At 37.2% G+C, this 15,971-nt stretch overlaps 1 protein-coding gene and 2 long non-coding RNA genes across 3 annotated transcripts in view; all 3 read right to left on the bottom strand.

Moving 5' to 3' along the window:
• Positions 1-353, bottom strand: part of LOC125044211 — a 7,049-nt gene extending 6,696 nt beyond the window's left edge. Inside the window, exon 1 of the mRNA XM_047640726.1 lies at positions 191-353. Coding sequence (XP_047496682.1) covers positions 191-279 — 89 coding nt within the window. The 5' untranslated portion in view covers positions 280-353. The remainder of the gene's footprint in view (positions 1-190) is intronic.
• Positions 354-2,120: 1,767 nt separating this feature from the next.
• Positions 2,121-6,763, bottom strand: LOC125044212. The gene is made up of 5 exons (XR_007116457.1): positions 6,603-6,763; positions 6,238-6,312; positions 3,021-5,853; positions 2,658-2,732; positions 2,121-2,265 (listed from the first exon to the last, which is right to left on the bottom strand). It is a non-coding gene; the product is annotated as an uncharacterized LOC125044212 (long non-coding RNA).
• A 6,864-nt stretch (positions 6,764-13,627) lies between these two features.
• LOC125044323 lies at positions 13,628-14,752 on the bottom strand. Its single transcript, XR_007116472.1, has 3 exons — positions 14,592-14,752; positions 14,439-14,513; positions 13,628-14,048 (listed from the first exon to the last, which is right to left on the bottom strand). It is a non-coding gene; the product is annotated as an uncharacterized LOC125044323 (long non-coding RNA).
• Positions 14,753-15,971: the final 1,219 nt, after the last annotated feature.

Here is a 15,971-nt window from a genome sequence, read left to right on the forward strand (position 1 = left end):
GTGTAAAGGCACGTAGAACTATTGGAAGAAACTTGACCATTCAATTATATTCAAACTATCCGATGAAATTCACTCATTCATGTCATGGTAGCCATTTCCACAAAGATATACGCGGTCACCTAACAATAGCCACTGTAATCAGACAGTATTACCTATAAAGGATCACTTCCAAGAGACATATAAAGCGTACCTGCCCTCTTTCGTGGCTTGTACATCAACGGAGTCGGACGCTACCAACATGGCAAGACCAAGTGCAAGGACTATCACTGCTGGCTTCATGGCGCTGTTTAGGGAACTGTCAGGTGTGAATCAGACTCCTACACTGCCTCTTGATGACGAAGAAGAAACTGTGTAAAACAGGGGCACGTTTATCCTTGAAATGGCCGGTGTTTTTACTAATATTGTTATGGATTATTCTTTTTTTCTCATTCTGTTTTCCTTTGTTTTGTCTCGTTTAGTTATTTATCTGTGTTTATATTCAGAAGTGAACTACGTTTTTTGTTTTAGGTTTTACAAAATCACGTGTGTATGTGTTCTTTTTTTTTTACATCATATTTTTCTAAAGTTTCCTTCGAAATAGTCCTCGGGTCTGTTTGGCAATGTGATCTTTTTATTGAGAGATAGCTAGACATCCAAGAATTACCTATATATTTGTGTACGAGCATTACGGGTGATACAAATGTAGAAAAATGTATGGATGAGAATGAATATCTTTACAATGCAGGAAATGTCTTTAACTGGATTCGAATAGATCTTCGTCAGAAATAGAATTTCTGTATTTCTGACGAAGAAATACTTTTTTGACGTAAGATGAGAGCTGGTTTCTCAACGGAATGAGGCACTGTGCATTATAAATATGTATGGATCCAAAATAGTTTTTATAGAATCATCTCAATAATATAACGTGGGGCGCATTTAAAAAGCTATTTTAGTATATAGTTGATATTTTCACATAAGCACTGCTGTGGTGCAAGTGTGTATGTCAGATATAGTAAAATTATTATATATATTGCGCAGTTATCACATGTAAACTTTAGCCTCTACGTAGCACTCGGCATTTATCTAATGATGTGTTTATCTATCTATCTATCCATCTATCTTTCTTTCTATCAGTCTCATAATAATTTGCATTCTTTTTATCCATACATGTGGATACATTTCCGAAGCGGATGATTTTTTTTTTTATTATTATTAATTCAAAGGATGTTGTAATCCGTACCTTACTAATTGTTAATATAACGACTGAAGTTTTCAATTCAAAAGTCTCCGGGCTAGTACAGTGGTAACGTGTCGGCCTCTCATCCGAGGGGTCGGTGGTTCGCGCCCCGACCAGGCGCGAGAAATTGCAATCGTCGCCTGGAAGTTATTGCTGTGGCTGGGCATCACGGCGGATAAAACTAAGCTCAGCCGAGTTAACTGACACGTTAGCGAGTCACTATTAGTTGACACAGTCCGGGCTCCCCTCATGGGCACAGGCCGGGCGAGGCTCAGCTTCGCATATCGGACTTATCATATGCAAAATACATTACTACAGTGTGGAGAATGTAACAAATGTAACATTCTCATTTCATATTTTTTTATTTTCTTTGTTTACAATAATTTGATCGCGATATGATCAGCGGCATATCACGTTTGAAAATACATATACTTTCACGTCGAAACAACGATAGCAATACATTTTCTCTTTTAGAGGTCTAATTTTTCGATATTCATAACAATAGCTGCAATCAATAACGATAACCGTATGGCTTCATAACAATAACCGTATCTGAGGTCCGAAGACTAAAGTCAGAAGCACAAACATTCCTCAAAAAAATATTATTGCAAAATAAAAATGCAAATAAAGGTCGAAAAGTAAGGTTAACTTGTATTACTTTATTCTTATGACATTTGCTTCCTATCATATTCACACATAATGCAGTTACAAATTTGGCACATTTACGAGTCAGTTTTTACGACTAAATTTTCTCTTGTTCAACTGTTACTCTGAAAAGAAAATGGTTGGAGACGGATTTACATGACCTTCCAGAAACAGAAAATTAATTATCTGTTTACATAATAAACTCCTAATTCTATACAATTTCCTTGCCGATCTTACTCGATTTTCTGTCTTGCTTTTGTTTCTGTTTAACCTTCTATATTTTGTGTTCTACGAGTAAATTTATCGATGGATTTACCCAAGTTTCCCGAAGAGTCTTCCGTCACTTGAGATCCTCACAGCAGTTCTAGAATTTCCTCTCATACCTCACACCAGAATCCCCGTCGCTGTGATGTGAAAATAATTATATGTTAATGTTGCAAAGTGGAAGTGCACAAGTTATGTGTGTGTACTACTGGCAAGTACTCAACGACCTGCTGAAACATTAAAGACTGTTTCACAAAAAAAAAAAAAATAAATAAAATAAAAAAATAAAATATATATAATAAAAGAAAAAACAACAACTACATTATGTGTCATAAATAACTATTCTGAAAAAAACGCATTTCGATAGTGACTTTTGAAATAACTATTACTTACGGAGTTTGATAGTTATCATTGTAATGATTTATATCAAAACGTCACCATTTTGTTTTTCTTTCTTCCTTTACCTTTGTTTTAATCAACTTTTGTAAGCACAAAAATTCAGTAAATCAGACAAAACTGTAATGGTACATACTCGTTGTTCTCATTTGGGTCATCAGTCAACCTTTTCCTGAGGCTGTGTGGGTGCTCGAAATCTGGATTAACCATCCTGAAAATGTCTTGTTTATTTAAGGAAAGTTTGTTTTTTTCCTCGTGCATTTTTATATCTCTATATACTGTTTTTAGTTTATTTATTTATTGATTTATAAACTTTGCTAATATATGCATATATTTGAACAAGCATGAGTAGAAAAGAATATATTTTAATTTCTAATCTATCGCGATGTTAATGACAAGAGTAATCACTGTTAAACTTTCTATCTACAAATAAATTTTACGTCAATTAAAATTTCTGATTTCTCATATAATTTGTGTACATGTAATTAACACTACTTACTCGCTCATTGTTACAGCTTCTGCCTGAGTTTCGTCGGCTGCCACAAAAACGGAGAGGCTAAGAACGAGGACAATTATTGCAGGCTTCATGGTGCTGTGGATTAATGTGCCACAAGTGAATTATTCCCCCTATATATACATGCACTGTTTCGCTTCCAAGAATAGCTTAGTTATGCAAACAATGCTGAGACAGGGAAGATGGCACGATTGCCCTTACATGAGCGCCAAAGAAAAAAAAAAAGATAAACATGCATTCAACCATAAAGAAGTTAGCATGAATCAGCCCAAATGGCAGATTTAAGAGTGAGAGACAGTTTGTGATGTCAAATAATAACTAACGTAATTGCAAATAACGGCGGTGACCTCAGGTAAATGAGCAATACAATGAAGCGTATTCTGGTTGATAAATGTAGCTAAGGTATTAATGAGAATGATAGTCATTCTAATTCATATCGTTTCTATTACAATGCAATATAACTCTGTGTGCGGAAAATATGAGTTGATGTTGAAATGACTGAATTTACATAAATGTAATTCGAGATAGTAGTACAACCGACTTTCCATAATAACATTATACTCCAAGCATCAGAAAACGTAGAAATTGAAAATGTATGAAATTAAATATACTGAAAAACATCATGAACTCTGCTAATTAATTTAGTTCCGTCATAAACACTTGCCAAATAAAATACCTATAAAATGAAATTGGGTTTAGAGAAGAGGAGAAACATGGATACAAGACCTAAGGGAGATATGGAATTGGTCAATTCAATAATATAAAGGAAATGGATGACGTGAAAAATATGTAAATACAATAAAAGAGAACGAATAATAATTACGGAAAAAGAGCCGAACACAAAATGAAAATTCTGCCAGGGTAAAAGGTCAAAATCAATTTTTAGAATTTCGGAAGGATTGGAAAGCTTTTGGTAAATTGAATATCACCATTAAAAGCAACAAGTCGTTATTACATTGCACTTAAAATCTATAGTCATTGCCTTTTAGCCTCAACACACATCACCAAATATGTGAGAAAGCAAGCAAAATAAAACAAAATAACTCCAATATTAATTACATGGTTACGAAAGAGGAACAGGAAAGAACAGACTGAAGTTTAATTTTTAAGGAAACTAAGTGGAAGTGGACAGTGTTTGCGTAAAGGCAAAATGATAATCGCTAAACAAAGTAGAAACTGAAATAAGGACAGGCTATTTCTAATCTGGAGAGGTGAAATCAAGAGGAGCAAGAAGAGCATCATATAGGAAGCCCTGTCCTGTAACTTCCGACCTTCCCTAGGCGAAGTACGAACAAAGCCATTACACCAGAAGATATGCGAAACCAGTTAAATCCTTTTTTTTTTTAACGTAAAAAATGAGAGCTGGTTTCTCAACGGAATGAGGTACTGTGCAGTAGAAATATGTATGGATCCAAAATAGTATTTATAGAAACATCTCAATAATATAACGAGGGGCGCATTTAAAAAGCTATTTTAGTATATAGTTGATATTTTCACGTAAGCACTGCTGTGGTGCAAGTGTGTATAAATGTCGGATATAGTAAAGTTATATATATTGTGCAGTTATCACATGTAAACTTTAGCCTTTACGTAGCACTCGGCATTTCTCTAATTATGTGTGTTTATCTATCCATCTATTTTTCTTTCTATCAGTTTCAGAATAATTTCCATTCTTTTTATCCATACATGTGGATACATTTCCGAAGCGGATGAAAAAAAAACTTTAGTAATTAATTTCAAAGGATGTTGTAATCCGTACCTTACTAATTGTTAATATAACGGCTGAAGTTTTCATTTATAAAAAGCCTCTGGGTTAATATAGTGGTAACGTGTCGGCCTCTCATCCGAGCGGTCGGCGGTTCGCACCCCGACCTGGCGCGAAAAGTTGCAATTGTCGCCTGGAGGTTACTGCTGTGGATGGGCACAGTGTGTCAGCCGAGTTAGCTGACAGACGTTAGCGAGTCAGCATAAGTCGACACAGTCCGGGCTCCCCTCATGGACGCAGGCCGGGCGAAGCTCAGCTTTTCATCGCGGACTTATCATATACAAAATAAATTACTACAGTGTGGAGAATTTAACAAATGTAACATTTTCATTTCATATTTTTTCTCTCTCTCTCTTTTTTTTCTTTTTTTTTTTTCAATAATTTGACCGCGATATGATCAGCGGCAGATCACGTGTGAGAATTCCTATACTTTCCACGTCGAAACAACGATAGCAATACATTTTCTCTTTTAGAGGTCTAATTATTCGATATTCATAACAATAGCTGCGATCAATAACGATAACGGTATTGCTTCATAACAATAACCGTATCTGATTTCCGAAGATTGAAGTCAGAAGCACAAACATTCCTTAAAAAATATTATTGCAAAATAAGAATGCAAATAAAGGTCGAAAAGTAAGGTTAACTTTCATTACTTTATTATCACATTTTCTTCCTATCATATTCACACATAATGCAGTTACAAATTTGGCACATTTACGAGTCAGTTTTTACGACTAAATTGTGTCTTGTTCAACTGTTACTCTGAAAAGAAAATGGTTGGAGACGGATTTACATGACCTTCCAGAAACAAAAATATACTACCTGTTTACATAATAAACTAAATCTATACAATTTCCTTGCCGATCTTACTTGATTTTCTATCTTGTTTTTTTTTTCTGTTTAACCTTCTATATTTTGTGTTCTACGAGTAAATTTATCGATGGATTTACCCAAGTTTCCCGAAGAGTCTCCGTCACTTTCTTCCGTCACTTGAGATCCTCACAGCAGTTCTAGAATTTCCTCTCATACCTCACACCAGAATCCCCGTCGCTGTGATGTGAAAATAATTATGTGTTAATGTTGCAAAGTGGAAGTGCACAAGTTATGTGTGTGTACTACTGGCAAGTACTCAACGACCTGCTGAAACATTAAAGACTGTTTCACAAAAAGAAAAAAGAAAAAAGAAATAAAATATATATAATAAAAGAAAAAACAACAACTACATTATGTGTCATAAATAACTATTCTGAAAAAAACGCATTTCGATAGTGACTTTTGAAATAACTATTACTTACGGAGTTTGATAGTTATCATTGTAATGATTTATATCAAAACGTCACCATTTTGTTTTTCTTTCTTCCTTTACCTTTGTTTTAATCAACTTTTGTAAGCACAAAAATTCAGTAAATCAGACAAAACTGTAATGGTACATACTCGTTGTTCTCATTTGGGTCATCAGTCAACCTTTTCCCGAAGCTGTGTGGGTGCTCGAAATCTGGATTAACCACCCTGAAAATGTCTTGTTTATTTAAGGAGTTTACTTGTTTTTTTCCTCGTGCATTTTTATATCTCTATATACTGTTTTTAGTTTATTTATTTATTGATTTATAAACTTTGCCAATATATGCATATATTTGAACAAACATGAGTAGAAAAGAATATATTTTAATTTCTAATCTATCGCGATGTTAATGACAAGAGTAATCACTGTTAAACTTTCTATCTACAAATAAATTTTACGTCAATTAAAATTTCTGATTTCTCATATAATTTGTGTACATGTAATTAACACTACTTACTCGCTCATTGTTACAGCTTCTGCCTGAGTTTCGTCGGCTGCCACAAGAACGGAGAGGCTAAGAACGAGGACAAGTATTGCAGGCTTCATGGTGCTGTGGATTAATGTGCCACAAGTGAATCATCCCCCTTATATATACATGCACTGTTTCGCTTCCAAGAATAGCTTAGTTGTGAAAACATTGCTAAAACAGGGAAGATGGCACGATTGCCCTTACATGAGCGCTAAAGAAAAAAAAAAAAAAAAAGATAAACATGCATTAATCCATAATGAAGTTGACATGACTCAGCCCAAACAGCAGCTTTAAGAGTGAGAGACAGTTCGTGATGTTAAATAGTAACTGTAACGTAATTGCAAATAACGGCGGTAACCTCACGTAAATCAGTAATACAATAAAGCGTATTCAGGTTGACAAATGCAGAAAAAGTATGAATGAGAATTATATTCATTCTCATTCGTATGCAATATAACTCTGTACGAAAAAAAAATGAGTTGATGTTGAAATGTAATTCGAGATATAAGTACAACCGACTTTCCACAATAACATTATACTCTAAGCATCAGAAAACATAGAAATTGAAAATGTATGAAATTAAATATACTGAAAAACATCATGAACTCTGCTAATTTTGTTCCATCATAAACACTTGCCAAATAAAATACCTATAAAATGAAATTGTGTTTAGAGAAGCGGAGAAACATGGATACAAGACCTAAGGGAGATATGGAATTGGCCAATTCAATAATATATAGGAAAAGGATGACGTGAAAAATATGTAAATACAATAAAAGAGAACGAATAATAATTACGGAAAGAGAGCCGAACACAAAATGAAAATTCTGCCAGGGTAAAAGGTCAAAATCAATTTTTAGAATTTCGGAAGGATTGGAAAGCTTTTGGTAAATTGAATATCACCATTAAAAGCAACATGTCGTTATTACATTGCACTTAAAATCTATAGTCATTGCCTTTTAGCCTCAACACACATCTCCAAATATGTGAGAAAGCAAGCAAAATAAAACAAAATAACTCCAATATTAATTACATGGTTACGAAAGAGGAACAGGAAAGAACAGACTGAAGTTTAATTTTTAAGGGAACTAAGTGGAAGTGGACAGTGTTTGCGTAAAGGCAAAATGATAATCGCTAAACAAAGTAGACACTGAAATAAGGACAGGCTATTTCTAATCTGGAGAGGTGAAATCAAGAGGAGCAAGAAGAGCATCATATAGGAAGCCCTGTCCTGTAATGAACTGAAAGTAAAAGCTTATGGTGATAGATATACGTCCGCATTTCCCTAGGCGAAGTACGAACAAAGCCATTACACCAGGATATATGCGAAACCAGTTAAATCCTTTTTTTTTAACGTAAAAATGAGACCTGGTTTCTCAACGGAATGAGGTACTGTGCATTAGAAATATGTATGGATCCAAAATATTATTTATAGAAACATCTCAATAATATAACGTGGGGCGCATTTAAAAAGCTATTTTAGTATATAGTTGATAGTTTCACGTAAGTACTGATGTGGTGCAAGTGTGTATAAATGTCGGATATAGTAAAATTAAATATATTGTGCAGTTATCACATGTAAACTTTAGCCTTTACGTAGCACTCGGCATTTCTCTAATTATGTGTGTTTATCTATCTATCCATCTATCTTTCTTTCTATCAGTTTCAGAATAATTTGCATTCTTTTTATCCATACATGTGGATACATTTCCGAAGCGGATGAAAAAAAAAAACTTTAGTAATTAATTTCAAAGGATGTTGTAATCCATACCTCACTAATTGTTAACATAACGACTGAAGTTTTCATTTATAAAAAGCCTCCGGGTTAATACAGTGGTAACGTGTCGGCCTCTCATCCGAGGGGTCGGCGGTTCGCGCCCCGACCAGGCGCGAAAAGTTGCAATTATCGCCTGGAGGTTACTGCTGTGGCTGGGCACCACGACGGGTAAGGACTAAGCTCAGCCGAGTTAGCTGACACACGTTAGCGAGTCAGCATTAGTCGACACAGTCCGGGCTCCCCTCATGGGCACAGGCCGGGCGAAGCTCAGCTTTTCAAATCGGACTTATCATATGCAAAATACATTACTACAGTGTGAAGAATTTAACAAATGTAACATTTTCATTTCATATTTTTTTCTACATTTTTTTTTTTTTTTTCAATAATTTGACCGCGATATGATCAACGGCAGATCACGTGTGAGAATTCCTATACTTTTCACGTCGAAACAACGATAGCAATACATTTCTCTTTTAGAGGTCTAATTATTCGATATTCATAACAATAGCTGCGATCAATAACGATTCTTCTTCTTCTTCTTTGTTGGATTTCTTGGCTATCAACCAGCGGCATGTGGCCAAGGATCCTATTTATTCTTTCAATCTATATTAGGTCATAAAGTTTTGTCTCTCTTAAAAAAGTGATTTCTTTATGGATGATCTTTTCATCATCTGATAGTATATATATTTTATTAATTCGTTGGAAATAATTTTTTAGTTTTTGTCTATGGAAGTTATGTTTATGGCAGGTTGTAAGGATATGGGTGATGGTAAGGTTGGTGTTGCAGATATGGCATTTTGGAAGATAACTTTTTTCAATGTAGGGAGTGAGGTGGGTAAATCTTGAGGCGTTGACCCTAAGGCGGGCCAACACCACCTCCTCCCTTCGGTCTTTCCTGTGGGATGTGTCCCACAGGTCTATTGTTTGCTTGATTTTGTGTGTGAGTGTGAGGTTGGTCCACTCACTTTGCCACAGGAGATGTATACACCCGCACCTACACACTCATCTGTCTTGGAGCCGTCGGCATATATATGAAAAAAGGATAGATGTTTAATAAGGATCTCTCTGAACCTCTGGCGTACCTCACCCTCCGGCGCCATGGCCTTGGCTGATGGAAGCCAGGCTTCCATGATAGAAAAAATGGGGGTTTCCCATGGCGCTATGTTTGACTTAACCAGGGTATCGATGGTAGAGAGATCTATACCGACTTTCTCGACGAGGTCGTGGAGTCTCGTGGCAAAGGGCTTAGTGCCTCCATTGCCATTAGGGTGGCTCGAGTCTCGAGCCACCTTTGCGGCATAGGTCAGTGCTAACTGGCCGCGTCTGAGTCGGAGGGGAGGTACTCCTGACTCCACCTCAAGACGCTCGATCCGAGTACATTTCAGGGCTCCAAGACACACACGCAAACAAGCATTCTGCACAGCATCCAAACCTTTCAAACTTGTTTTCGATGCCGAGCCATACACGATTGACCCATAATCTACTTTAGACCTAATCAGGGCTTTATATACCATTAGCAAAGACTGTCTATCAGCTCCCCATTTGTTACCAGAAATGCACTTTAATAAATTTAGTGCTCTTTGACATTTATTCTTTAATTGACCAATGTGGTCTTTCCAATTGAGTCTACTATCAAAAAGTAGCCCAAGAAATCTAGCAGAATTTTGAATAGGTATTGGGTGGTTATCTAGAGTTAGCCTGATGTTCGGCTTCCTCCTATGTGAAAAAAATACCCCAATACTCTTTCTAATGGAAAACTTAAAACCCCACTGGAGGCCCCAGTTATGAATCATATCCAGTGCCAATTGGATGCGATTTGCTGAGAATTCTGCATTATTGCTGGAATGCCATAATGCACAATCATCAGCGTACAGTGAGTATTTAAGATTCCGAGGAGGCGCTGGTAAGATGTCATTTATCATACATAGAAATAATGTAGGTGACAAGACACTTCCTTGTGGGACCCCGTTTGCCTGGACAAAAAAAAATAATTTGACAGAAAAAGTTCTGTCAGAAATGAAATTTTGAATAAAACAAGGCAAGTTTTCACGTAATCCGAAAGCATAAAGTTTTTTGAGTTGGCCATATCGCCATGTCATGTCGTAGGCTTTTTCTATATCTAAAAATACTGAAATCAAAAAATCTTTTTTGGCAATTGCCTCTTGAATATGACTGTCCAGCTTTACTAGTTGATCGAGAGTTTGGCGTCCCTTTCGGAAACCGCACTGCTCGTCAACTAGTAAAATACTGGAATTTAAAAAATGCAATAGCCTACTGTTAACAATTCGTTCCATGACCTTGCATAAGCAACTTGTCAACGCAATTGGGCGGTAGGAGATGGCAAATCTGGGATTACCCCCTCCTTTCAATTTGGGAATGATGTGGGCGAAGTGCCATGAGTTTGGAAAAGTGTGGCTTTTCCAAATTTCATTGTACACTTCTAGCAACTTAATCATGTCATCATGATTAAGATGCTTTATCATCTCATATCGAATCTCATCGGGGCCTGGGGATGTTCCTCTATAGGCTTCTAGGGCTCGGACAAGCTCATTCATTGTTAGATCTTGGTTGTAATCAAAGTCATCTCCTGTGGCAAAGTGAATTGGTTGCAGCTCAGCCGCTTCCTTGATGGGCAGGAATGCGTGATGATAGTTTGCTGAGCTGCTTGTATGAGAGAACTGCCTGGCGAGTGCATTAGCAATGTCTCTAGGTGAATCCAAGTTGTTACCCTCTTCAATGATGTTATTTATTTTATAAGATGTTTTTTTCTTATTGATTTTATTGATAGTGGACCAAACCTCTGATGTTTTTGTGTTGCTGTTAATAGTAGAGACAAAGCTCCGCCAGGAGTCTCTTTTTGCTTGTCTAATTACTCTACGAGCCCTAGCTCTTGCTTGTTTATAATTGCAAAAGTTCTCATTTGTGATGTTATTTTGGAAAAGCCTGTAGGCCTTATTGTGTTGGCACATCGCCCTGCAGCAATCTGGTGTCCACCATGGAACTCTATGCTTAACGCTATCTGTCGAAGTTTTAGGAATGGATAGCAAAGCTGCTTCTATAATCGAATTCTGAATATTGTTTACTTTATCATCAATGGTTTCTCCTACAAGTTCGAGCTTGACGCTCCTTGTGAAGGTGACCGAGTCTGCTCTTTTTACGCTAAATTTAGGCGCTGAAGGCGTTCTCACTGTGTCGCATGAATATTTAATCAAGATAGGAAGATGATCGCTTCCCAATGAGTCGTCAATGGTGTGCCACAGGCACTTGGCTGCTACTGATGAAGAGACCAGTGATAAGTCTATAAAGCTCAAATTCCCGGTATTATCGTCCACCCGCGTGGGACTACCATCATTCAGAAGGACTAAATCAGACTCGTTAATCAGCTTAACTACTTGCTCACCTCTACCATCCACTCGTAGGGAACCCCATAACGTATGATGAGCATTAAAATCACCTAAAATTACTTTATTTTGTGGCAGACGTTCCTGAAGAGCAAAAAGCTCATCATAGATTATCACTTTATCAGGCGGACAATAGACTGAACATATAGCCAGATACGTGCCATTAATTTTTACTTTGCATGCGACAAACTCCAAAGTAGAATCAATAGTCACTTCTGTAAAAGGGAGGTTTTGGTGGATGTACATGGCGACTCCGCCTCCACCATTACCCTTACGATCCTTCCGACATAAATGGTAGTTCCTGAGCGATACGACCTCGTCAGAGACGAGGTTTGTCAAATGAGTTTCTTGGAGAACTATAATATGGGGAGCATAGGACGAGGCTAATAATTTAAGGTCATTTACTTTAGATCTAAGACTTCGACAGTTCCATTGTATAATGGTTGACGCGATGATTACGTTTTATGGGGTTTGGAAGTGCCTTGTCCACCAGTTTTAATTTTCTTTTTATGGGAGGGAGGCGCCTCCTCTCCCTCGCTTCCCGGGGACCTCTCACGGGATGGTTTGGAGACAGAAGCCTCCATGTCCTGCACCTCCTGGCGAGGGAGACGACTGACAGACTGCGACCTGCTTCTCTCTCGAGAAACCGATCGCGAGCCAGACGAAGTCCTCACAGGAGTAGCCCGGACGGGAAGGTGCGCTCCGGACTGTGATTCGGTATTCCGAATTTTTGGCATCTATTACAATGCATTGGCTTTTGGACATAAGGTCTTACTTGAACACGTTCATAACCGACATTGACATATTCAGGGATTTTATTTAAAGCAAAGGTAAAAAAAACACAGACCAGATTTTCGTTCACGCATTTTACATTCTCGAACCTTGCATTCTGGGTGGGGATTTTGAAAATTGGTCGTCTCGTCTTGTCATTAGTGGGGGTACCATTGTTCGTAGTCAGAGAGTGGTCATGAGTCGCCCCCCCTCCTTGAGGAGGAGAAGGGGTAGCCGGGGAGTCATTCATTCTGGGACCAGGTCCGACCCCTTTGCTCAAAATCGAAGTCCTGAAGGGACAAAAACCTCTTATCTGTTGTTATCAACCTAACTGCAATAGCTAAGAGAGTGAATCAGTATTTCGTCCTCTACCCCCCCAGTGGAAGCCTGGTTGCGTTCTCCAGTACCACAGTGGCATCGAGTTATGTGTGGGACACTTCCTTACCGCCGAACTTGCCTAGGCGAAGGACGGTAATTCAATGCCCACCCCCCAAGCGAATACGGGCGTTCCGAGGAACTCCGGTAGGCTCAGGAAAGTCACATTAGAAGGAAAAGAAATCAGGACCAAAGAAAAAGTGCGCCCAAATGACGCCCCAGACTACTGGACCTCCCTACCCAGGGGTCAAAGCCACAAGGGCTACCCTGGTGTAGAAGAGAGCTGCGGGTCTGGGGTGGGGTGTTGACTACTACTACTGTAGCCTCGTGTCACCTGCAAAGCAAGAGCACTGAAGGTGCTGGCAAAGCACAACACATGTTCTGCAATTTACAGGATTTTACTTTACTCCAATTTACGTTAAGATAAACTCAGGAACAACAACGTCAAGCGAGACGAGAGGCCCCGGGCTCCAGGGTAGCTCAAGTGGCACAAGACTTTGTACTTATTACTGCGTTATACACAAGGTGTTGCCTCATCAAGAGTTCGAGCACGAGTGATCAATAACGATAACCGTATGGCTTCATAACAATAACCATATCTGAGGTCCGAAGACTGAAGTCAGAAGCACAAATATTCCTCAAAAAAATATTATTGCAAAATAAGAATGCAAATAAAGGTCGAAAAGTAGGGTTAACTTTCATTACTTTATTATCACATTTTCTTCCTATCATATTCACACATAATGCAGTTACAAATTTGGCACATTTACGAGTCAGTTTTTACGACTTAATTTTCTCTTGTTCAACTGTTATTCTGAAAAGAAAATGGTTGGAGAAGGATTTACATGACCTCCCAGGAACAGAAAATGAATAGTTTACATAACAAACTCCTAAATCTATACAATTTCTCGTCACTCCTTGCCAATCTTGCTTGAATTTCTGTCTTGTTTTTTTCTGCTTAACCTTCCATATTTTATGTTATACGAGTAAATTTATCGATGAATTTACCCAAGTTTCCCGTAGAGAGTCTCCGTCATTTTCTTCCGTCACTTGAGATCCTCACAGCAGTTCTAGAATTTCCTCTCATACCTCACACCAAAATCCCCGTCGCTGTGATGTGAAAATAATTGTGTTAATGTTGCAAAGTGGAAGTGCACAAGTTATGTGTGTGTACTATTGGCAAGTACTCAACGACCTGCAGAAACATTAAAGACTCTTTCACAAAAAAAAAAAAAAAAAAAAAAAAAAAAAAAAATATATATATATATAATAAGAAAAAAAACTACATAATGTGTCATAAATAACAATTCTGAAAAAAAAAAAACGCATTTTGATAGTGACTTTTGAAATAACTATTACTTACGAAGTTTGATAGTTATCAATGTAATTATTTATATCAAAACGTCACCATTTCGTTTTTCTTTCTTCCTTTACCTTTGTTTTACACAACTTTTGTACACAAAAATTCAGTCAAACAGACAAAACTGAAATGGAACATACTTGTTTTTCTCATTTGGGTCATCAGTCAACCTTTTCCTGAGGCTGTGTGGGTGCTCAAACTCTGGATTAACCACCCTGAAAATGTTTAGTTTACGTCAATTAAAATTTCACATTTCTCATATATTTTGTGTACATGTAATTATCACTACTTACTGGCTCATTGTTACAGCTTCTGCCTGAGTTTCGTAGGCTGCCACAAGAACGGAGAGGCTAAGAACGAGGACAAGTATTGCAGGCTTCATGGTGCTGTGGATTAATGTGCCACAAGTGAATCATCCCCCTTATATATACATGCACTGTTTCGCTTCCAAGAATAGCTTAGTTATGAAAACATTGCTAAAACAGGGAAGATGGCACGATTGCCCTTACATGAGCGCCAAAGAAAATAAAAGATAAACATGCATTAATCCATAATGAAGTTGACATGACTCTGCCCAAACAGCAGCTTTAAGAGTGAGAGACAGTTCGTGATGTTAAATAGTAACTGTAACGTAATTGCAAATAACGGCGGTAACCTCACGTAAATCAGCAATACAATAAAGCGTATTCAGATTGACAAATGCAGAAAAGGTATGAATGAGAATTATATTCATTCTCATTCGTATGCAATATAACTCTGTACGAAAAATAAATGAGTTGATGTTGAAATGTAATTCGAGATATTAGTACAACCGACTTTCCACAATAACATTATACTCCAAGCATCAGAAAACGTAGACATTGAAAATGTATGAAATTAAACATACTGAAAAACATCGTGAACTCTGCTAATTTAGTTCCATCATAAACACTTGCCCAATAAAATACCTATAAAATGAAATTGGGTTTAGAAAAGAGGAGAAACATGAATACATGACCTAAGGGAGATATGGAATTGGCCAACTCAATAATATATAGGAAAAGGATGACGTGAAAAATATGTAAATACAATAAAAGAGAACGAATAATAATTACGGAAAGAGAGCCGAACACAAAATGAAAATTCTGCCAGGATAAAAGGTCAAAATCTCTTCTTAGAATTTCGGAAGGATTGGAAAGCTTTTGGTAAATTGAATATCACCATTAAAAGCAACAAGTCGCTATTACATTGCATATAAAATCTATAGTCATTGCCTTTTAGCCTCATCACACATCTCCAAATATGTGAGAAAGCAAGCAAAATAAAACAAAATAACTCCAATATTAATTACATGGTTACGAACGAGGAACAGGAAAGAACATAATAAAGCTTAATCTTTAAGGAAACTAAGTGGAAGTGGATAGTGTTTGCGTTAAGACAAAATGACAATCGCTAAACAAAGAAGACACTGAAATAAGGACAGGCTATTTTTAATCTGGAGAGGTGAAATCAAGAAGAGCAAGAAGAGCATCAGTTAGGAAGCCCTGTCCTGTAATGAACTGGAAGTAAAAGCTTATGGTGATAGATATACGTAATGTACTATAGATACAGGACGTTTAATTTTTTCTACTCAGTCTTACACATGCATGATTATACGTTTTTATCTATAGAGGCGACGACGCAGTTGTCAATTT

The sequence above is a fragment of the Penaeus chinensis genome, chromosome 35 (genome assembly GCF_019202785.1).
Source record: "Penaeus chinensis breed Huanghai No. 1 chromosome 35, ASM1920278v2, whole genome shotgun sequence".
NCBI lineage: Eukaryota > Metazoa > Arthropoda > Malacostraca > Decapoda > Penaeidae > Penaeus > Penaeus chinensis.